Source organism: Vipera ursinii (genome assembly GCF_947247035.1).
Source record: "Vipera ursinii genome assembly, chromosome: 1".
NCBI lineage: Eukaryota > Metazoa > Chordata > Lepidosauria > Squamata > Viperidae > Vipera > Vipera ursinii.
In genome coordinates, this window is record NC_139512.1 from 351,281,340 (window position 1) to 351,304,043 (window position 22,704).

A 22,704-nucleotide genomic window follows, 5' to 3' on the forward strand; every position below is an offset into this window, starting at 1 on the left:
CCCCCTTTTGATTCCTATAGGCTCTGATCAAATTATGGGACTTTATGAAGGAGTTTGCGATTCTCCCTGCTCCTCCTCTGCCTTCTGACTTGCTGACGTACACAGAGCTGGTCCTGGATGATCAAGGGCAGGTGGTACAGATGAATAGGCTTCCCGGAGGGAATGAGGCAAGTCTACCTGTTTGGTTTGTTACCTGCTTTTTATACAGAAATCTCAACCTCTCCTGTCCTCTCCTTCCCTCTCTCTCCTCCTCTCTCTCTCCTTCTCTCCTTCTTTCTCTCTCTCTCCTCCTCTCTCTCCTTCCCCCTCTCTCTGTCTCCCTCTCTCCTTCCCCCTCTTTCTCCTTTCCTCTCTCCTCTTTCTCTCTTTCCCTCCTTCTCTCTCCACCTCTCTCTCCTTCTTCCCTCTCTCTCCCTCTCCCTTTCTTCCACTCTCTCCCTCCCTTTCTCCCTTCCAATTTTTCTCCTCCATCCTCCCACCCTCCCTCTCTCTCTCTCCTTGTCTCTCTCTCTCCCTCCCTCTTTCTCCCTTTCTCTCTCCCTCCCTCTTTCTCCCTCTCTCTCCCTCCTTTTCTTTCTCCTTTCCTTCTTCTCTCTCCCTTCCTCTCTCTCTTTCCTTCCTCCCTCCCTTTCTTGCTCCCTCCCTAATTCTTTCTACCTCCTTCCCTCCTTTCTCTCTCTCTCTCTCTCCCTCCCTCTTTCTCCCTCTCTCTTACTTCTTCCCTCCCTGTCTTAACAACTGTTTCGTTTTGCTGACAAGTTCAAAGCACGGTTGGGATTATTTTTTTTTAAAGCAATAAAGTACTTGGCATCTCAAAATTGTGGTTTTTTTTACAAAAAAAAACACCCCAAATACAAATATTGAATCTTCTGTTTATCCTTCTAATGTCAAAGATACGAAGCCCTGTGGAATCACTGGTGCTCTCTGAGCATCGTTGTTTGCTTGCAGACCCAAATAAGTAAAATCATCAATGCTAGCGAGTGTGGGGTTTAGTGCCTGTTTATATACAGTAGCTTGTCCTGCCAGTGTTGGTTGGGTCTGGTTTTCTTCTTATCATTCCATCATGAGGGTATTGTTCTCTTGTTTGTTTGTTTGTTTGTTTGATTGATTGATTGATTGTTTGGCCTCATGGGCACTGATGATGTTACCTGGTTGGGTCATGAAACGTCTGCAAGAAAACCACCAAGCTCAGAGAGCAAGGAGGACCCCCTCATCTCAACCCTGATCTACAAATATTCCCTTATATTGGAATATTAAGCCATATCCTGGTGCTGACTATCACTTGTCTTCCTATCTGTGTGAACCCTGGAATGGGCATTGAAAGAATGGAGAAGACCCAATTTCATTCTTTGTTTTCACTCTGTCCTGGGTTTACGGATAAGATATGAGAATAGGGCTAAGTTTAGATCGCCGTTTTCACAAACGTGGCAACTTTAGGATGTGTGGACTTATCTCCAAGAACTCCCCCAGCGAGCATATTATTGTGGTTGGTCACGCAACTTTAGGATGTGTGGACTTATCTCCAAGAACTCCCCCAGCGAGCATATTATTGTGGTTGGTCACGCAACTTTAGGATGTGTGGACTTATCTCCAAGAACTCCCCCAGCAAGCATATTATTGTGGTTGGTCACGCAATCAGATATTTAGACTGGATTTGGCATTTTTGTTCACCCGTCAAGTTCTTCCCAAGGATATGCAGATCTTCTTGTTTGATGGTGTTAAAATTAAAAGCGCTTTTTTTTCTGCCTGTGGTGAGAATGCAGTATTGCAGGCTAACTTTGCTCATTGCCAGGAGTTCGATCCTGACCGGCTCAGCCTTCCATCCCTCCGAGGTCGGTAAAATGAGGACCCAGATTGTTGGAGGCAAAATGCCGACATTATAAACCGCTTATAGAGGGCTGTAAAGCACTATTAAGGGACACAGTGGCTCAGTGGGATAGGACGCTGAGCTTGTCGATCAGATGGTCGGCAGTTTGGCGGGTCGAATCCCGAGTGCCGCATAACAGAGTGAGCGCCTGTTACTCGTCCCAGCTTCTGTCAACCTAGCAGTTCGAAAGCACGTAAAAATGCAAGTAGAAAAATAGGGACCACTACGGTGGGAAGGTAACAGCGTTCCGTGTGCCTTTGACGTCTAGTCATGCCGGCCACATGACCACGGAGACGTCCTCGGACAAGCGCTGGCTCTTCGGCTTTGAAACAGAGATGAGCACCGGCCCCTAGAGTTGGAAACGACTAGCACGCATGTGCGGGGGAACTTTTACCTTTACCTTTAAAGCACTATTAAGGGGTATATAAGCCTAAGTGCTGTTACTGTTGCTATTCTTTGATGGTGTTATTATAGCCATTCACTTCAAAAGACTTGGGGGTGGGGGGCTTACCACATCAAAATACATAATTATAGCTTAGATATACTTTGGCTATGGATTGTCAGGCACTAAAAGATCACATCCACAGGTGATGATCCAATCAAACTGACTTATTGCTAAGCAGCTTCGGTACAGGAATCTTCTCAATTAACAGTTAGCACCTACTAAGAATTAGATAAGAGTCCACAGAATTCAAGGGAGGTGAATGTCCTTTGGAGGACATTCAGAATAGCCGTAGTCCTCTACATATGACCATTCATTTAGGGACCATTTGAAGTAATGGAGCTCACTTGTGGCTACACAGGGATTCTAGGCTGATTCCTCTTTTAACTCTGTCCCCAGGTTCTCCCATTGTTTCCCCTGCAGGACTGTATCATATGGGTTTTTTAAATATTGACTTTATTCCTAGCTTTTTTTTGTATTGCTTTTATTTTTTATATATATATTGTTTTCCTGGAATTGTACTAAAAAAAAGACCCTACCGTTATATTTCACATTATGCTTGGTGTGATCTAACATCCCTTTTTTGGATTACTGGACTCTGTGTATGTGAAGTGGATTGAATTACTTGAAATAACAGTCTAAATATTTGTTACAATTACATTGTGGTTGGTTGATTGGATGATTTGGGTAAAGAGTAGTTTTATTGGAACACTTCGTGAAGGAAGAGTGGGGAGAGGTTATACAGTTGGTCCTTGACTTACGACATTAATCAGCCTGCAATTATGGTTGAATATCATCCTGGTCATTAGCAATAGCAATAGCACTTAGACTTATATACCGCTTCACGGTGCTTTACAGCCCTCTCTAAGCGGTTTACAGAGTCAGGATATTTGCCCCCAACAATCCGGATCTTCATTTTACCTACCTTGGAAGGATGGAAGGCTGAGTCAACCTTGAGCCAATGAAGATTCAAACTGCTGAACAGCTGGCAGTCAGCAATCAGTGGAAGTAGCTGCAGTTACTACATTCTAACCACTGCGCCAATTTTTCCCAATTTTGGGGGGTGAATTTCTGTTCTTATAATCCTCAATTAGCCAGGATGATCTTAACTCTGAGACTGAAAGAGGACAGCAAGTTTGCCGAGAAAATGTTCTTCCCTGTCATCAAAGGGACTCGGGAAGCCCTTCCTTTGAAGGACGTTCAGAAGACCCATTGTCCTCTACATATGACCATTCAGTTAGGGATCATTTGAAGCAACGGAGGTGCTGCAAAAAAGGGACTTATAACTCGTTCTTGCGCTTATGACCATCACAGCATCCGCAGCGTCACACAGTCGTAATTCAGCCACTTGGCATTTGTGATGGTTGCAGCCTTCTGCAGTCTTGTGATTGTCGTTTGTGACCTTCCAGACAACGAGGAAGCCAGCAGAGTAGGTCACAGTCGTGGTCGCGTGGTCCTCGTTTAACGACTGCAGTGATTTGATTTAACAACCATGGCAAACAAGGTTTAAAATTGGGCGTGGTCACATGATTCCTTACATAACAAGCGCCCCGTTCAACTATGAATTCTCCAATCCCTATTGTGGTCATAGGTCGAGGACTACCTGCATTGTTCCACCTCATTTTGCATTATAGGGATAGTGGCAGTGTGCACTTCACCTCCTTTAATGTTTTATAAAAGACATCTGGAAGAGGTCTCGGCCCCAATCAAAATAGATCTGTTTTAAGGTTAAGTTCCAATAAAGGAGAATATTTGTAGAATAGAATAGAGTAGAGTAGAGTAGAGTAGAGTAGAGTAGAGTAGAGTAGAGTAGAGTAGAATGAAATTTAGAATAGAGTAGAGTAGAATAGAATAGAATAGAATAGAATAGAATAGAATAGAATAGAATAGAATAGAATAGAATAGAATAGAATAGAATAGAATAGAATAGAATGCTGGAAGGGACCTTGGAGGTCTTCTAGTCCAGCCCTCTGCTCAAGCAGGAGAACCTATACTGTCCCAGACAGGTGAATGTCTAGTCTCTACTTAAAAATCTCCAGTGATGGAGTGCCCATGATTTCTGGTGGCAAGCTGTTCCACTGGTTAATCCTCACTGTCAGGAAGTTTCTCCTTAATTCCAGGTTGCTTCTCTCTTTGATCGGTTTCCATCCGTTGTTTCTCGTCCTTCCCTCTGGTGCTCTGGTGAACAACCTGGCCCCCTCTTCCTTGTGGCAGCCCCTCAAATAGTGTAACACTGCTATTGTGTCTCCCCTATTTCTTCTTTTCTTTAGACTAGGTCGAATGAGGGGTCCTTGGTGTTGTCTGAGCTTGGTGGTTTTCTGGCAGGTGTTTTATTACCAAACTACCAAACTAGGTAACGTCATCCGTGGTGACGGACGATGTTACCTAGTTTGGGTAATGAAGCACCTTGCAAGAAAACCACCAACATCCGAGAGCACCGAGGAACCTTCCATTTTAAATTCCGACATTTGCTTTTAGTAACATATTATTCTAGGCAGGATGTCGGATTGACACTGCTCTGTCCAGACAGAGATAGAGATTTTTTTTTTTAAGGTAATGGAAAAATTGGAGGACCGGAAGATTTTAAGAGACGTCCTATAAGCAGCTGGACGGCGAAACCCTTGATAACGTTACCATTTCTCCTTGCACAGCGCGAGAGCGCGTTCAAGTGCAGCAAGCGAGTTTCTCTTTGCTGGTCTTTGTCTGCCTCTATTTCTCTCCCCCCCCCCCCACCCTAACCCTAACCCCTCCCCAATCCACTTCTTAGCTCTCATTTCACATTGGAGTGGTTGGAGACCAGGGGAGTAGGGAAATTCCCATGGGACTGAGCTGTGTTTGGGCTGAAATTACTAGCGCGAAGCTGGCTTGGCATGAACACTGAGTGTTTATTCTGCCAGTATGAATACAAATAGTCTTATTATATGGGACCCTGTACCCGAAGACCAGCCATTCACGCTCGCTGGCTCACTCTTTCACAAGCACGCACATTTCTTTTAACCCCTTCCCTCCGCCTCGGAGGCAAAACCGGCCGTCTCTGCGTCGCCCACATTTGTGGAGTTGAGTACATTTTTTTTTAAAAAAAAATCTGTGTGGGTGCCTATAAATAGCAAACTCATTTTCTTGATGGGGAGCCTGAAGTAGCCCACGTGGCACCATCCTCCGTGCGCACCAGAGAGGCGTCCACGTCTTCTGGAGAGCCGTGGGCTTTGTGGAAAAAGAAAACATCAGTCAACCAGAATAGAGCTGGAAGGGACCTTGGAGGTCATCTAGTCCAACCCCCCTGCTCAAACAGGAAACCCTGTACGATTTCAGACAAATGGTGGTCCAATCTCTTCTTAAAAGCCTCCGGTGATGAAGCACCCACAGCTTCTGAAGGCAGGTTGTTCCACTGGTTAATTGTTCTCACTGTCAGGAAATTTCTCCTTAGTTCTAGGTTGCTTCTCTCCTTGATTAATTTACATCCGTTGCTTCTTGTCCTGCATTCAGGCGCTTTGGAGAATAGCTTAAGTCCTTTTTCTTTGTGGCAGCCCCTGAGATATTGGAAGACTGCTATCATGCCCCCCCTCGCCCTTCTCTTCCTTAAACTAGACATACCCAATTCCTGCAACTGTTTTTCATATGTTTTAGCTTCCAGTTCCCTAATCATCTTTGTTGCTCTTCACTGCACTCTTTCTACAGTCTTAATATCTTTTTTTGTATCGTGGCGACCAAAACTGGATGCAGTATTCCAAGTGTGGTTGTTATTAAGGCATTATAAAGTGATACTAATACTTCATGTGATCTCGATTCTATATCCCTCTGTCAACGAAGCTTATTTTTTTTTCATATTTATGCTTGTTTTTTGGAGATGTGTTTGTGTCTATCTCTGGGCACTTGAACAGAACAATTACTTCTAGATAATTTACTTTACCCTTAGCCTGTTTTACTGGGCTGTTTCTGACACTAAACAGTTAAAATCAGGCAGTCTGAATGCCCATTCAGAAAGAGAGAGAGAAAAAAAATTAAGGCTGCAGTGGGTGATTTGCAGCCTGCCATTCATCTGTAGTTCCCCCACTACTCCACAGGGTTATCTTCAGACTGAGTGTGGCTAATGTTTCTAGACTTTTTTTTTTTACATTTCTGAGTTAATTGGGGTTTGTAAAGATGTGCCGAACCAGGCTGGGTGAAAAACGTTGCTGTCCATGAGTGTTCTTTTAAATTGACTGATATTTTTTACCGAGGCCGTCATAACTTCGAACTGTCGTTAAACGAACAGTCATAAGTCGAGGACTCCTCCCTGCAGTCATTTCTCCAAAGTGCTGGAAGCTGCAATAAAAGTGGTGCATGCAGCAAAGAGCATCCTGGCTGACTGTGTCCTTTCTCAGAACGCTGCGTTCCTGTCCATCTACGAAAATTTGCTCCGTCGCCTTTGGATTATTTTAGTTTTGGTCTTTCTTGTTCTTAACTTTCATCCAGATGTTAGAGTTTTCCCCCTAAAGGGTCTTTCTTATTTTTGCCTCTGCCAGCACAGTATCCTTTTTTTTTTTATCTGCCCTCTGAAACCTCCCCGAATGGGGGCTTGATTACATGAAGACCAACTTGTCTTTAATGAACTTGCATATATAACATATAGACGACGCGTCTCTAGTTGCCCCTTGGAAGGTTCTGCTTTGGTTGCTTAAATGTGATGAATGGATTTTGGAACCCACTGATGGATTGTCAAACAGCCAAGACCTACTGGTAGGCTTTATGGTTCATGCAGATGTAGATCGCTAAGGTGAAAAGCAGACCTCGCTGACGATCAGAAGGGATCGTGAGTAAATTGCCCTTAAAAGTCTTCAATTCTTCCCATCTTTGGCAAGGACAACCGACCGCGGCTGCAAAAAAAACCCGGTGGCTCAACCCAATTTCAGTGGGTGGTCTTCTTCTTTTTCAACGCTAGGTGTCACTCTTCTTCCTTTGCAGCAATTTGGGATTAAATGGGGAGTGGGGGCTGGTGGGAGAGAGCGAGAGAAGAGCTCTCATAATTAATCCTCTGCTAGGCCATCTCCTTCATGGCACGTTCTGGCATTAAAGTGCCATTCCTGGATGAGAATAAATGGTTTATTCTGGAATGAATGGAAGCAACACCCCAGTGCTGACTTTCCAAGCTGGGTGCAAGGAGAGAATGGCTTTAAGATGCGCACCATGAGCTGGTTTGTGAACATGGAGCAGGTTAGGCCGTGGTGCGTGCAGGGGTGTGGGCAGAAAAGTCAAGATGGTGGCCACAGCAGTGCAGTGAAAGCTCTGCTTTTTAAAATTTGCAAATTGAAACACAACAGAACTTTGATTGCACCCTAACGGCAGCCATCTTGAGTTAGCCATCACTTACGTCAGCTGAGTAGTTCTTCCTCTGGGAGTAGCATCTATCTTAATGCCAATGTTATTAAAAATTACAATTAAAAAAGATAAAAACTAATACGAAGAAGGAAAAGAATCAAAAGGGGAAAAAAAATAAAAAGTGCAGGAAAGAAAAAATAGAAAAGAAAGAAAAAAAATGCAAATATAAGTAAAGACAGGAAAATTAATATAGAGAGAAATGACTTCTCTTTCATCACAAGTGTAAACAATTTTAGTAACTTATTAACTTTTCTTAAAATACAACAAATGATTTCTTCTTCTCGTATTCTATCTCAATATCTATAAACAAATCTTTAAAGCCTCATTGTTCAGTCCCAGTCAGCAAAAGTCGATTAACGAGAATTAGAGATGACAATATATGTATTTAATCTTGATCAAATAAACCAGTTTTATATACCTTCCTTTTACTTTTAACACTCTATCCTAGAACCTCCTTTTTTTCATTTTTGTTTTGTCCCTTCTCAAAAAATTCTTCTAAGCTTTAACAAGCCTCTTTTGTAAATCCAGTATACGAAAATTATCCCAGTCATTCTCTTAGTTTGTTATTTGAATATCCTCCCTAGTTATTAACATATCAGTTATTAACATATAGCTTCTTTTTTATGTCCAGTGTAGCATCTTTTACCATATCATTCTTGTAGCCTGTGATTTTAAAATCCACTTTCAAATCAGTCTCAGTTGTGCCAAATACAACTTATTAAATTTTTCATAGCATCTTTTAAACAGTCTATTTATAGAGACAGGCACTTTTATCATTAATTTCTTAGTCCATTCTTCAAAAATAACCAACCTTTATCCAATGTTAAAAATATTTTTCTTCATTCTGTATTGGTGAGTCAAATTTAATTGTTCTTCTCCTTTAATTGTAACCTTTAGTTCTCTCTAGTTCCCTCTAGTGTCCAACCTTCAAACTCTTATCAACTGTGGCTTTTAAAAAGAGGATTCTATCTAAACAAAGCATTTTCCCATGGGAAGGATTCTAAAGATGAATTCCAAAATCTTATTTCAAATCCATCTGGACCCTTACTGCATTTTTAACTTTCAAAAAGCAGAGTTCTAATCGCCCTTTTACTGTATATTCCAAAATACTTTTTTGGGTCCTTAATCTTGTATTTAAAATTTATTTCGCTAAGTATTGAGGGAAACTCATTTGATGCTATAAAACCTAGACCCAAAGTTCCTAACAGCAGAAAATCAGTTAACAAGCAAATATCAAAAAGTGATTAGAAATTATACAAACCCAGTATCCTTAAAGGTGCCAGCTGTCTATTGCAAGATGTCTATTCCCTTATCTCACAGAGTACTAAACCCTCTGAAAATCACTGTCTTGTGATGTCCTTGTGAGGAGCAACTGTTTGGAGAACTTGTGGGCAATCTTAACTCCTCTCCTTGTCTGGAGAGGAATTATGAAGAGCCGATTCACTCACCAGCCTTTTATTCTGCTGTGGTCATCTGCTCCACTTCTAGCCATTTCACTATTTCTTATCTGGAAGTCCATCTGAGAATACAATCCATAGCATTTATCACTTGCTCTGAGCATGTGGATTATACCACTGACCCTCAACCTTTTTTGGCACCAGGGACCAGTTTTGTGATAGATAATTTCTCCATAGACCAGGAGGGGAGGAGGAGCAGACAACCTAGCTCCTGCTCGTGCGCAGTTTTGCTCACACAACGCTCACCTCCAGCTATATGGCCTGGTTTCTAACAGGTCATGGACCGGTACCGGTCTGCAGCCCTGGGGTTGGGGATCTCTGTATTATACTACAACCTTTTCTGATAAGAGACGTGGCCCAACCCCTTAGCCATTTTGATTACTCTTCTTTCTCTTTTCCAACTTCACAATATCCTTTTGAATTTCATTGACCAAAAAGATTCATAATATTCTAAATGCATTTGTGCCATAGATTTCTGTAAAGACATTACAATAGTAGTAGCTTGATTGGGACTTTGGGTAATGTTGCTCTGTGTGATCTATGAGTGTGGAGGATTTTATTGGGGCCTCAATCTTCTTTCTTTCTTTCTTTCTTTCTTTCTTTCTTTCTTTCTTTCTTTCTTTCTTTCTTTCTTTCTTTCTTTCTTCTGATCTTGATAATTGTACTGTGTTTTTATCTTGCTTCGCTGTCCAGAGTGCCTTTGGTGCAGATGATGATGATAATGATGAGGTTTATATGCCATCAGGTCAGTGTGGATGCTTTGTGACCAGATAGATAGATTTTCTCCAGATGGAACAGTTCCCAACCAGGTCTTTCAATGGTTACCCATCACTTCTGTAACTGTCAGGTGTGAAAGATCAGGTCCACACATGACGGTCCAATTAATATTATTTATTGCTTCTTGTGCCTATGCATAGGAATCTTCTCAACTAACAGTTAGCAGCTGCTTGGAGTTAGATTAAGGGTCCACAGAATTCAAAGGGGGTTGGGTTTAGTCTGCTTGTGGCTACATGGGGATTCTAGGCTGAGCCCTCTTTTAACTCCACCCCCAGGTTCTGCCACTCCTTCTCCTGTAGTAAATGAGTCCCTCCACCTTACGGCTGGTTGTCCTCCTTATCTTTCCTTCCACCTTTCCCAGTATCCAATTTTTCACCAGAGAGTTGGATCTTTGTATAAAATATGTGCAGGATAGGATAATTGGAGTCTAGTCATTTGTACCTTGAATGAAACGTTGGGTTGAATTGTTCATTGTTTAGTTTCCTTGGCTGCTCACATTATTCTCGGGAATCTTCTCCAATACCAACATTCAAAGCCTTCAATAAAAGCTGGTCCTTGACTTACAACCACAATTCAGCCCTAAATTTCCGTGGCTAAGCAAGACAGTTGCTCAGTGAAATTTGCCCCATTTTACGACCTTTCTTGCCACAGCTGTTAATTCAGTCATTGCAGTTGTTAAATTAGTAACCCGGTTGTTAAGTGAAACTGGCTTCCCCATGGACTTTGCTTGTCAGAAGGTTGCCAAAGTGGATTGCATGACTCCAGGACACTGTAATCATCATAAATGCATGACAGTTGCCAAGTGCCCGAATTTTGATTATGTGACCATGGGGATGCTGCAGTGGTCACAAGTGTGAAAAACGGTCATATCACTTTCTTTAGCGCTGTTGTAACTTCAATTGTTCACTAGGCAAACTATTGTAAATCGAGGACTATCTGTAGTCCTTGACTTACAACCACAGTTGGGACTGGAATTTCAGTCATTGAGCAAAGCAATCACTAAATGAGACACCTGCACAATTGCTTCACTCAACAACCACAGTCCTGGCATTCCCGATGGTTATTAAGCAATCTCCCAGGCTAAGTGTTTTACAACTAGTTCTGAACTTATGACAACTGTGCCCTTAATTACAGTCGTAAAGTCGAGGCATCATGTTAATAGACCAACAGACATTTGTCAATTTTTTCAGTGCTGTTGTAACTTCAAGACATCACTAAATGAATGGTTGTAAGTCGAGAACTACCTGTACAGGAGGCCGTATATGTTTATTTAATAAATACAGGTAGTCCAGTGGTGGGATTCAGCTGGTTCACACCGGTTTGGTAGAACCGGTAGCTAAATTTTGTTGAGTTTGGAGAACTAGCTGAACCCATGCTGCTTCTGGAAGTCCGTTCTAGGCCTCGGAGGCCTGGAAGAGGTCTCCCAGGCCTAGGATGGCCCGCCGGAAGTGCGTGGATGTCCCTTCCGGAAGTCCGTTCTAGGCCTGGTAGAGGTCTCCAGGCCTAGGATGGCCCGCCAGAAGTGCGTTGATGTCACTTCCGGAAGTCCATTCTAGGCCTCGGAGGCCCAGGCCAGCATCCACGCAGAGAACCAGATGTTTAGGTATTTGAATCCCACCACTGAGGCAGTCCTCAACTTACAACTGGTTGCTTATCAATCATTTGGAATTACAATAGACCCTTTCCCAAAAGCTATTTATGTCCTGTTTTCAAAGTTACGATGGCTGCACCCCTCAGGGTCACGGTCACATGATTGCATTTTGGACGCTTGGCAATTTCACGGCTGTTACCAGCTTCCTGCAATCACAGAACTCCTTTTGTGACTTTTTGCCGGTTCCTTGGCCTTATGTTTTCAGTTTCTGGCAAAAAACACCCATTGGGGAAAATCCATTCACTTAGTGACCACTGTCCTCACTTCGTGACCACAGTGTTTGCTCAATGACCACTGCAGGAAAAATGTGAGAAAATTGCTCTATTAACGTGATGCCTTGACTTACGAGTGCAATTAAGGACACAGTGGAGGACGACTTGTAAAAAACACATTCATTCATTCATTCATTCATTCATTCATTCATTCATTCATTTAATTTCTCTTTGCCATTGACCTCCAGTGTGATGTTTGCTTCCTCCTCTCCTCCCCCCCTTTTGCCATTTTCCTGCCTCCTGTTGTTACTAACTCAGATCTCAACTGCAAATAAGCAAAGAGATTTTGATCTGGCATCCATCATGTTGTGCTTGCTTACATTCCGTTTGTTAGGTTTGCCTTTTAAAGGTCTGCGCTCCGAGTCCAGAGCCTTTCACCATCTCTATTTTTAACTCCCCTGAATAATAAGTTGTTGTCAGCAAAGAGGACCAACTCGGGGGCTCGAGCCAAATAGGGAATAAACTGATTTGCAATTGTTATAGAGCAACGAGATTAAAGAACAGCATTCAAGGACAGATATTTTTCTTGAAGATAACTCCTAAGCTGCTATTATTATTATTATTATTATTATTATTATTATTATTATTATTATTATTATTATTATTATTATTATTATTAACCATCGCACAGTCAGCCAGATGTTCAGACTGGATTTGGCACTTTTGTCTGCCTATCGAGTCCTTACCAAGGACATCTGGGATAGGCAGATGTGGATGTTTGAACTGATGGTATTACAGATATCGTCGCAGGATGGAAGCAGTTCCTAGTAAGGCCGCCTTTTGCAATTGACTGATGGCGAATTTGTCAGTGCCGATGATGGTGTCCAAGTGGTGCTCCAGCTGTTTTGGGATTGCACCCAAGGCGCCTATTATTATTGGTACCACCGTTGCTTGCCTTTGCCACAGTCTCTCTATTTCTATTTGTATTTTGTTATCTTCTCCAGTTCTTTCTCTTCTATTCTGCTGTCTCCAGGCACTGCCACGTCCACTATCCTGACTTTTTTGTCTTTCTTATCGACAGTTGTTAAGTCCGTGGTGTTATGTGGCAGGTGCTTATCTGTTTGAATTCTGAAGTCCCAGAGCAATTTAACTTTATCATATTCTATGACTTTCTCTATTTTATGATCCCACCAGTTCTTGCTTGCAGGCAAATGATATTTCATCATCATCATCACCATCATCACCATTGTTGTTGTTGTTGTTATCATCATCATCTAGCTAGAAATCCCCAATAGGTTCTCTCCCTTAATGATGTGTAGATTTCCTAAGCAGTCTTGATGGGGAATCTTCTTACCCTCCCATTTAAATAATTTAGATAAATACAGGCAGTCCTCGACTTACGACCACAATGGAGCCCAAAATTTCTGTTGCTAAGCAAGACAATTGTTCAGTGAGTTTTGGCCTATTTTACAACCATTCTTGCCACAACTGTTAAATGAATCGCTGCAGTTATTAAGATAGTAACACGGTTGTTAAGTGAATTTGGCTTCCCCATAGACCAGGGGTCTTCAAACTTGGCCCTTTTATGACTTGTGGACTTCAACTCCCAGAATTCCTCAGCCAGCATACGCTGGCTGAGGAATTCTGGGAGTTGAAGTCCACAAGTCATAAAAGGGCCAAGTTTGAAGACCCCTGCCATAGACTTTATCAGAAGGTTGCAAAAGATAATTCACATGACCCAGGACTCTGCAACTGACATAAATATGAGAAAGTCGCCAAGCGTCTAAATTTTGCTCATGTGACCATGGGGATGCTGCACGTGTAAAAAATGGCCATAAGTCACTTTTTTCCAGTGCCCTTGTAACTTTGAACGGTTACTAAATGAACAGTTTTGTAAGTGGAGGACGGCCTGTAAAAATTATTGGAGCCCCCCTTATCCGTGCACCTCTTGATCCTGCTAAAGTGCTTTGAAAGGTTACTAAAGTAAACTTACCTTTTTAGAAGCTACTTATGGTTTGACAGGTTTGACCCTGGATCCAGAATGCCATTTTTCATCAATTTACCCAGAACAGAATTCAGTTTAAATGGCCTGTGGTTTCCTGGATTGTTCATGGATCTTTTAAAAAAATAAGCCTCGTGTCATACGGTCCATTTTTCAGTCCTTTGGTACAGAGGCTTATATTAAGGTCATGTTACCAAGCAACGTAACTGCTTGATCTTATGTCCTTTAAAAGTCTGGGATTTGGGTGGGTTTTTGTTTTTTTTTGGTGCTAACAGTTATATCTATTTATCCTCTAACAAGTAACTTTAAAAAAAAAATGTGCTACAGATTGCCAGGTCCTGAAAATGGTTCTCCTGGATGCAAATTCCTAAGGCTGATGTTGACGCTAAATGGATGATATTTGTTTGTTTGTTTGTATTCTGTCAATAATAATAATAATAATAATAATAATAATAATAATAATAATAATAATAAAGTTGGAAGGGACCATGGAGGTCATCTAGTCCAACCCCCTGCTCAGGCAGGAAACCTTATACCATTTCAGGCAAATGGCTGTCCAGTCTCTTCTTAAAAACCTCCAGTGTTGGAGGTTTTTATAAATAACCCAGGGCTACGGACATATCCGTAGGCTCAAGGTTGACTCAGCCTTCCATCCTCCCGAGGTAGGTAAAATGAGGACCCAGATTGTTGGGGGCAATTAAGCTGACTTTGTAATAATGCCGCTTGGGGTGTGTGTGTGAAAGCCCTAATAAGCAGGCATATACATAGAATGAAGGCTACTGCTAAGCTTGTAAGCCGCCCTGAGTCTTCGGAGAAGGGCGGGATATAAATGGAATTAAAATAAAATAAAACAAAATAAATATCCAACGTACCTTCCTTCCTTCTATTTTCCCCACCACAACGATCCTGTGAGGTGGGTTGAGTTGAGGAAACAAGGACTGGCCCAAAGTCATCCAATCAGCTTTCGTGACAAAGGCAGGAGTTGAACTCACAGTTTCCTGCTTTCTAGCCTGGTGCCTGACAAATTGGCTTTATAATATATAGATGTATAGAATTAATTTTGTCTCCAGTAGCTTAGTGACATGCTTCAAAAATCAGAAACTGCTGCGCAACAGCTTTCCTTCCCAAGTCTGCACATCCCTGACTCAGTTGTGCTTTCGTACAGCTGTAATAACTGAGTTTTCAGCAGGATTGGGATAAAATAAAATAATCTGCTGTCTGTTAGTAACTTTTGATTATTTATTTAGGGTTCCATTTCTACTCCCTGATGTTCTATATAGCTGCTTAGGGGCAGTTCTTGTTGTATTATGTTTACACTGCTCTTTTAACCTTAAAAGGATAAGCCATTCCTGACTGAGGTTGCATGCAAATTGAAAAATACAAATCAAATATATTAACAACTTACTAACTCTTTGTAGTTGTGCGCATAGAGTGGGGGAGAGTTTCAGGAACAGGCTAATATGCCAAAAAAAAGGACCTTTAATTTGATCTAGCGCTATTCTTAAGAGGTTGAACAATTTGTAAGCAACATCAGGTGGATGGATGGATGGATGGATGGATGGATGGATGGATGGATGGGGAGAGAGAGAGAGATTGACTAAGATAGATAGAAAAGAGAAAGAGATAGAAAAACAGAGACAAGAGAGACAGACAGACAGAAAATATTTTTAAAAGTGCTTTGTGTACAGAAGGAGTAATATTTCCCTGGTTCAGGAGGCATTTTCCTCCTCCTGAAATTTACTGCATCAGCCTCACATAACTCTCATAACTTTGAGCACAATCCAAAGACGATTTTCTTGGAATAATTTCAGTTTGTTTCAACTGTGCATAACATTACAGGGAGTGTTATTATTATATCTGAAGCTTTGGGCTATCGTGTCCCTTAAGCTGCGGTTTCCAATGGGTGAGTATTGACCGGGAACGTATGTGAAAAATTATATACACCCCAGAATACAGGCTGAACGTCAAGTATCCTCTTTCCTCCTTCATCTCTCACCCATGCTATTCCGAAACTGCCGTTTGTTATCCAGGGAATCAATGTCTTCCCCACCACGGAGCCCTAATCACAGTTTGAAACATCAGAAATAATGATTGCTTCTGATCGGAGCTTGTGAATAATTCATTGGGTTTGGATTCCTCCCCCACCCCCAGTGCTGGCCAGTGATACCTTACAGGCCAAATGGGTTTCTACAAGGAAAATAGTAAATAATGGCCCTACTTCTTCTGAAAATACAGTGGCCCACAATCATTTCACCAGCATACACAGACAGAAGGAAATCACTTCCCTTCTTTAGAAGCAATATTTCCTCTTACTTTTTCCCAATCTACCCTCCCTCTCATTTTTTTTTATTTTTTATTTTTATTTTTATTTTGCTGTGTTAATGATAGAAATGCCATCAAAGGATGATCTGGGAGAATAGCTTTTTTTTCTCTTATTTTTTGTGACTGAATAAAGATATCACAGTGGTCGAAGGGCTGGTTAAATCTGGGCACTGGTTAATTGTTCTCACTGTCAGAAAATTTCTCCTCAGTTCTAGGTTGCTTCTCTCCTTGGTTAGTTTCCCTCCCTTGCTTCTTGTCCTGCCTTTGGGCGCTTTGGAGAAGAGCTTGACTCCCTCTTCTTTGGGGCAGCCCCTGAGATATTGGAAGACTGCTATCGTATCACCCCTAGTCCTTCTCTTCATTAATCTAGACATACCCAAATCAATGCTTTGTTCTGTCCTTCTCGAATCCAAGCTTATATACTCTACCTTGACCTTGCTTACAAAAATGCAGATGCTGTTCTAACAACTTCGACTTCCTGAACTGGGGTCTCTTTGTCTCAGTAAAAAGGTAAAGGTGAAGGTTCCCCCGCACATGCGTGCTAGTCGTTTACAACTCTAGGGGCCGGTGCTCATCTCCGTTTCAAAGCCGAAGAGCCAGCGTTTGTCCGAGGACATCTCCGTGGTCATGTGGCCGGCATGACTAGACACCAAAGGCGCACGGAATGCTGTTACCTTCCCACCGTGGTAGTCCCTATTTTTCTACTTGAATTTTTATGTGCTTTCGAACTGCTAGGTTGGCAGAAGCTGGGACGAGTAACAGGTGCTCACTCTGTTACGCAGCACTCGGGATTCGACCCGCCAAACTGCCGACCTTCTGACTGACAAGCTCAGCGTCCTAACCCACTGAGCCACCGCGTCCCTTTTGTCTCAGTGCAGCATGCTAACTGGGGAATTCTGGGAGTTGAAGTCCACCCATCTTAAAGCGTGCTGATTGGAGAATTCTGGGAGTTGAAATGCACCCATTTTAAGGCACGCTGGCCTGGAATTCTGGGAGTTGAAGTCCACACAATTTGAAGTTCCCAAGTTTGAAAAGCAATGTTCTAATCCTAGCACTAATCAATAATGCAACATCAACAATTCTCCTTTTTGCAGATTGGAATGGTGGCTTGGCGCATGACTCTCAAGACTCCTGAGTATACAGATGGCCGAGACATCGTTGTCATTAGCAATGACATCACATATAAGATCGGGTCTTTCGGCCCCCAAGAAGACTTGCTTTTTCTCAGAGCATCCGAGTTGGCTCGGGTGCAAGGTATCCCCCGGGTTTATGTCGCTGCCAACAGCGGGGCCAGGATTGGCTTGGCTGAAGAAATTCGTCACATGTTCCACGTCGCATGGGAAGATCCAGCCGACCCCTATAAGGTAAGGACCTTTAGAAGCGTGGTATGACGGTGGAGTTGGAATGAGTTTTCAGAGAGGAAAAGTAATTTAAATTAAAATATATTTCTCTCATTCTCTTGGGTGCGTGCACATGTGTGTAGATGCACAAAAGACACCTTGCTACTTTCAAGAGTTGCATCCAAGGAATCAGGAAATCTGAATGTAGTCTAGTCGTATAAGCAGAATTAGTACAGGTAGACCTTGACTTACAATCATTCATTTAGTGACAGTTTGAAGGTTCAGTGGAACTGGAAAAAAATGACTTAGGACCATTTTTCAAACTTAACAACCATTGCAGCATCCCCGTGGTCACATGATCAAAATTCAGACGCTTGATAATTGGCATGTATTTATGATGGTTGTAGTGTCCCTTAGGTCATGTGATCACCTTTTGCAACCTTCTAATGGGCAAAGTCAATGGGGAAGCCAGATTCACTTAACAACCCGGTTACTAATTTCACAACCGCAATGATTCATTTAACTGTAGCAAGAAAAGTTGTAAAATGGGGCAAAATTTCACTTATCTGTCTTGCTTAGGAGTGGGAAGTTTGGCTCTATTGTGGTCGTAAGTTGAGGACTACCTGCACTTTCATATAATCACAGTGAGAACTAGAAACCTAGTTTGTTTTTTAGTGCAGAACTGAAATGGCTATCATTCAGTTAATCTCGTGAATTTTAAAAGTCTCTTTAATGTCATTTGCATCCACAAATCATGTATAGTTATTTTAACACAGGGGTCCCCAACCTGTGAGCCACGGTAGTGGGCAGCAGCCTGCTGACCACTGGGCCATGGGACAGGCTGGCAAGTGAGTGCACATGTGCATGCACACTCCCCTACTCGTGGTAGCACTGTGGCCGTGGAGCACGGAAACAGGATGCCACACTGCGGGGCACAAAAATGGGACACCGCTGTGCCACGGGGTGAAAAAATTGGGCTGCCACCACACCCCGGGGCACGAAAATGGGATGCTGCTGTGCTGCGGAGCGCAAAAATGGGCCACCGCCACGTTGCGGAAAAAGGAGCACCACCGTGCTGTGGGGTGCAGAAACAGGGTGTTGTGCTGTGCAGAAATGAGGCAGGGCTAGCGAGTATCACGCAAGTGCTAGCCCTGCCCTGTTTGCATCACATGCGTGCTTGCAGCCCCATGCACGCGCCCATGTAAAATGCTTCCCCCTCCCTTTCCCTCCGGTCCGCCAACTGAGAAAGGTTGGTGACCTCTGTTTTAACAGATGTATTTCTTTACCAAATATTGCTATTTAGATGTGCAGTGCAGGTTTGGGATAAGAATAGCAGAACTTCCTTTATGCTATTTTTATCTTTTCTTCACCCCTTCCTTTTTCCAGGGATTCAAGTATCTGTACCTAACTCCTCAAGACTACAAGAAAGTTAGTGCCTTGAACTCCGTACATTGTGAACATGTGGAAGATGAAGGAGAATCAAGGTACGTATGTTTAGAGTCCTCAGAAGAACTCTAAAAGTCCCATAATCAGAGCTGTTCAGTTCAAAAGTTGCAGCCTTGCCGTGCTCCTTCAATTCAGGACTCTCCAGCAGGTGTCCGTTTTGGTGGAGATGGCAAAATAGCAATCCAAACAATTCTGTCAGAAAGAGCGGAGGTGACTACAACATACAAACACACACATGCATACATACATATTGTAGAGCCGTGTTTTTCAAACTTGGCAACTTGAAAACTTGTGGACTTGGGGTCATCGTAGAGACAAAGGTAGAGAAGTTTTGTTGTGATTCAGGGTCAGCCTGTGGGTTCGGCAGTTGGGTCGGACGAATCAGAGGAGGAGGAGGGGGGTGTTGAAGACCTTGCTGAGGGGGTTGAAGATCTTGCTGATGAGAGCCCTCAGGCAGGCCCCTCCCACTTGGTCACCATGGAGACCCAGCTGTGTGAGCCTGACAGTGTGGATGAAGATGACCCACAGCTGGCCCTGTTCAAGGACGCCCCACGCAGGAGGCAGTCAAGTAGGAGTAAACAGAGGAAGGCTGTGGGGCTTCTCGGAAGGAGGCAGAGAGGCCACGCCCTGAACTCTTTATAAAGGGAATGTTTGGGGAGGGCTGGTTTGCTGAAAGCAACCGCTCAGATAGTGTTTCAAAGCTCCTGTATCTTGGTTCATGTCTTGTTTGTTTTTTGTAGTAATAAATTTGGCAGACGTCATTCCAGCCTCTTGCCGTTTATAAAGGGGTTGCCTTTTCTGCAGGGCCGGTAGCAGGCTGGTACAGAACAAGTTTGAGAAACATTATATTTTAGAACGAACATTACATTTTAGGCTGACAATATTTTTACCCCTTTTTTTTACTGTAATCATCTAAGAAGAGTATATATTATAAGGAGAAAAATAATTATAGTGGCAAAAAAACTTCAATGATAAGTCAATGTTTTACTTAACTTAAAGGGATAAACAGAATGAGCAAGGCAAAAAAGCAGCAGGAGCAACCTCCGACTTCCCGGAGGCCTCCCCCTTGACTTTGCTTTTGGGAAGCTGGTAGGAAGCATCAGAAATCATGATCACATGACTGTGGGCTGCCATGGCCACAGTTTTGTGAATAAAACTGGTGTGAATATCATGGAGATACCAATTCCGCAGGAGTAATGTGTCCCAGATATATTTTTTTAATGCATTCTTTAAATTAGTACATTTTAAGTACCTTGATTCAAAAATTGTAATGGTATACAAATAGTCCTTGATTTATAATAGTTCATTTAATGACCGTTCATAGTTACAATGACACTGGAAAAAGTGATTTATGACCCTTTTTCACACTTACAACCGTTGCAGCATTACCCACGGTCACATGATCAAAATTTGAATGCACGGCAACTAATTCACATTTATGACGGCTGCAGTGTCCTGGGGTCACCTGGTCCCCTTTTGCGACAAGTAAAGCCAATCAGAAAGCCAGATTCACAAAATAACTGTTACTAATTTAACAAAGGCAACGATTCACGTAACAAGTGTGGCAAGAAAGGTCGTAAAATGGGGCAAAACTCACTTAACGAAGGTCTCAGCAACATAATTTTTTGACTCAATTGTGGTCATAAGTCGAGGACTACCTGCAATGCACCGTTTGGGCTAACCTGAGGATAAAACACACAAACAGGTGTAAAAAAACATCCTAAGAGAGAGAGAAAGATGATATTTTTGAATTGTATTGGTTTGTTGTGGTTTCTTTTTGTGTTGGTTTTGGAATATAATGAAGATTATTATAGTTAGGTATTAAATATGCATAGGAGATCAACAAGGAAGATGAGAGTAGTAGAATGCTATATAGTAATCCAGCTAGGAACTGCTAGTATTTTAGTGCCAAATATGACATTTGTGCCGTGTTTTTTTAAATCTTCTGCTCCCTGACCTTTCCTTCCACCTATGTCAGGTATAAAATTACAGATATTATTGGAAAAGAAGATGGCCTGGGGACCGAGAACCTGAGGGGATCTGGCATGATTGCTGGAGAATCATCCCTTGCCTACGAAGAGATCATCACGATTAACCTGGTAAATCCATAATTGTGCGGTGGGATGGGGAGGTTAGGAAGGGAGAAGGTAAGGAAGATGAGGCCTTCGTTGGTTTTGTCCTCCTAGATTGGAGCGGCTGTGATCAGCAGGGCCTTTCAAGTGTTGGCCCCACCAGCAGACGCACGCTACTCTTGCGACTTCCGGCAGAGAGCTGTGTAGACTTCCAAGGGGCCACGTGAAAAGCAGTGGCAGGTTTGGCAGAGCCCTTCTTCCCATCTGTGCCTTGGCTGCTCATTGCCGTTTCCCGTGTGGGTCTGACTTAAGGAAGAGATGGAGCCGTGTGGGAGAGGCTAAGAAGCTCTTTTGCCGGGTGGTGATGATGCGGACCGGATGTGATGAGATCAGACAGGGCCGTTCTCGTTTTGTTTTGGGGAGATTGTGTGACAGGGGCTCCCTTGGCAGGACATACCCAGCCAGATCATTTGAAGACTTGGGAGCCTTGCTCAGGCTGGAATAAGTTTGGCAAGGCTGAGCATTCAGTTTATGGACAAGCCATTTCCTGGGCCGATTACTACTGCACTCCTCCCCTTGGGAAGGAGTATGTCAAGCAATAACATAGGTCGGAAACTTGACAGAGTAATTGGGAATTATTTATTATTAGCCTTCCTTCCTACCTTCCTTCCTTCCTTCCTTCCTTCCTTCCTTCCTTCCTTCCTTCCTTCCTTCCTTCCTTCCTTCTTTCCTTCCTTCCTTCCCTCCTTCCTTCCTTCCCTCCTTCCTTCCTCTCCCTCCTCCCTCCCTCCCTCCTTTCTTCCTTCCCTCCTTTCTTCCCTCCCTCCCTCCCTCCCTCCTTCCCTCCCTCCCTCCCTCCCTCCCTCCCTCCCTTCCTTCCCCTTTATGTTCTTTTTTCCATCTGTCACAACTTCCTTCCTTCCTTCCTTTTCCCTCCCTCCCTCTTTCCTTCCTTCCTTCCTTCTTTCCTTCCTTCCTTCCTTTCTTTTCCCTCCCTCCCTCTTTCCTTCCTTCTTTCCTTCCCTCCCTCCCTCCCTCCCTTCCTTCCCCTTTATCTTTATGTTCTTTTTTCCATCTGTCACAAGTTCCTTCCTTCCTTCCCTCCCTCCCTCCCTCCCTCTTTCCTTCCTTCTTTTCTTCCTTCCTTCCCTCCTTCATCTTTATGTTCTTTTTTCCATCTCACAAGTTCCTTCCTTCCCTCCATCCCTCCCTCCCTCCCTCTTTCCTTCCTTCCTTCCTTCCTTCCTTCCTTCCCTCCTTCATCTTTATGTTCTTTTTTCCATCTCACAAGTTCCTTCCTTCCTTCCTTCCTTCCTTCCCTCCCTCCCTCCCTCCCTCCCTCCCTCTTTCCTTCCTTCTTTTCTTCCTTCCTTCCTTCCCTCCTTCATCTTTATGTTCTTTTTTCCATCTCACAAGTTCCTTCCTTCCTTCCTTCCTTCCCTCCCTCCCTCTTTCCTTCCTTCCCTCCTTCATCTTTATGTTCTTTTTTCCATCTGTCACAAGTTCCTTCCTTCCTTCCTTCCCTCCCTCCCTCCCTCCCTCCCTCCCTCCCTCTTTCCTTCCTTCTTTTCTTCCTTCCTTCCTTCCCTCCTTCATCTTTATGTTCTTTTTTCCATCTGTCACAAGTTCCTTCCTTCCTTCCTTCCCTCCCTCCCTCCCTCCCTCCCTCCCTCTTTCCTTCCTTCTTTTCTTCCTTCCTTCCTTCCCTCCTTCATCTTTATGTTCTTTTTTCCATCTCACAAGTTCCTTCCTTCCTTC

The 22,704-nt window shown here is 43.1% G+C and overlaps 1 protein-coding gene across 3 annotated transcripts in view; it reads left to right on the plus strand.

Moving 5' to 3' along the window:
* ACACA (acetyl-CoA carboxylase alpha) overlaps window positions 1-22,704 on the plus strand; it is a 284,404-nt gene that overhangs the window by 177,964 nt on the left and 83,736 nt on the right. For all 3 annotated transcript variants that reach the window (XM_083379642.1, XM_083379643.1, XM_083379644.1), the window contains 4 exons: window positions 21-167; window positions 17,183-17,452; window positions 18,815-18,912; window positions 20,853-20,973. In XM_083379642.1, coding sequence (XP_083235768.1) covers window positions 21-167; window positions 17,183-17,452; window positions 18,815-18,912; window positions 20,853-20,973 — 636 coding nt within the window. The remainder of the gene's footprint in view (window positions 1-20; window positions 168-17,182; window positions 17,453-18,814; window positions 18,913-20,852; window positions 20,974-22,704) is intronic.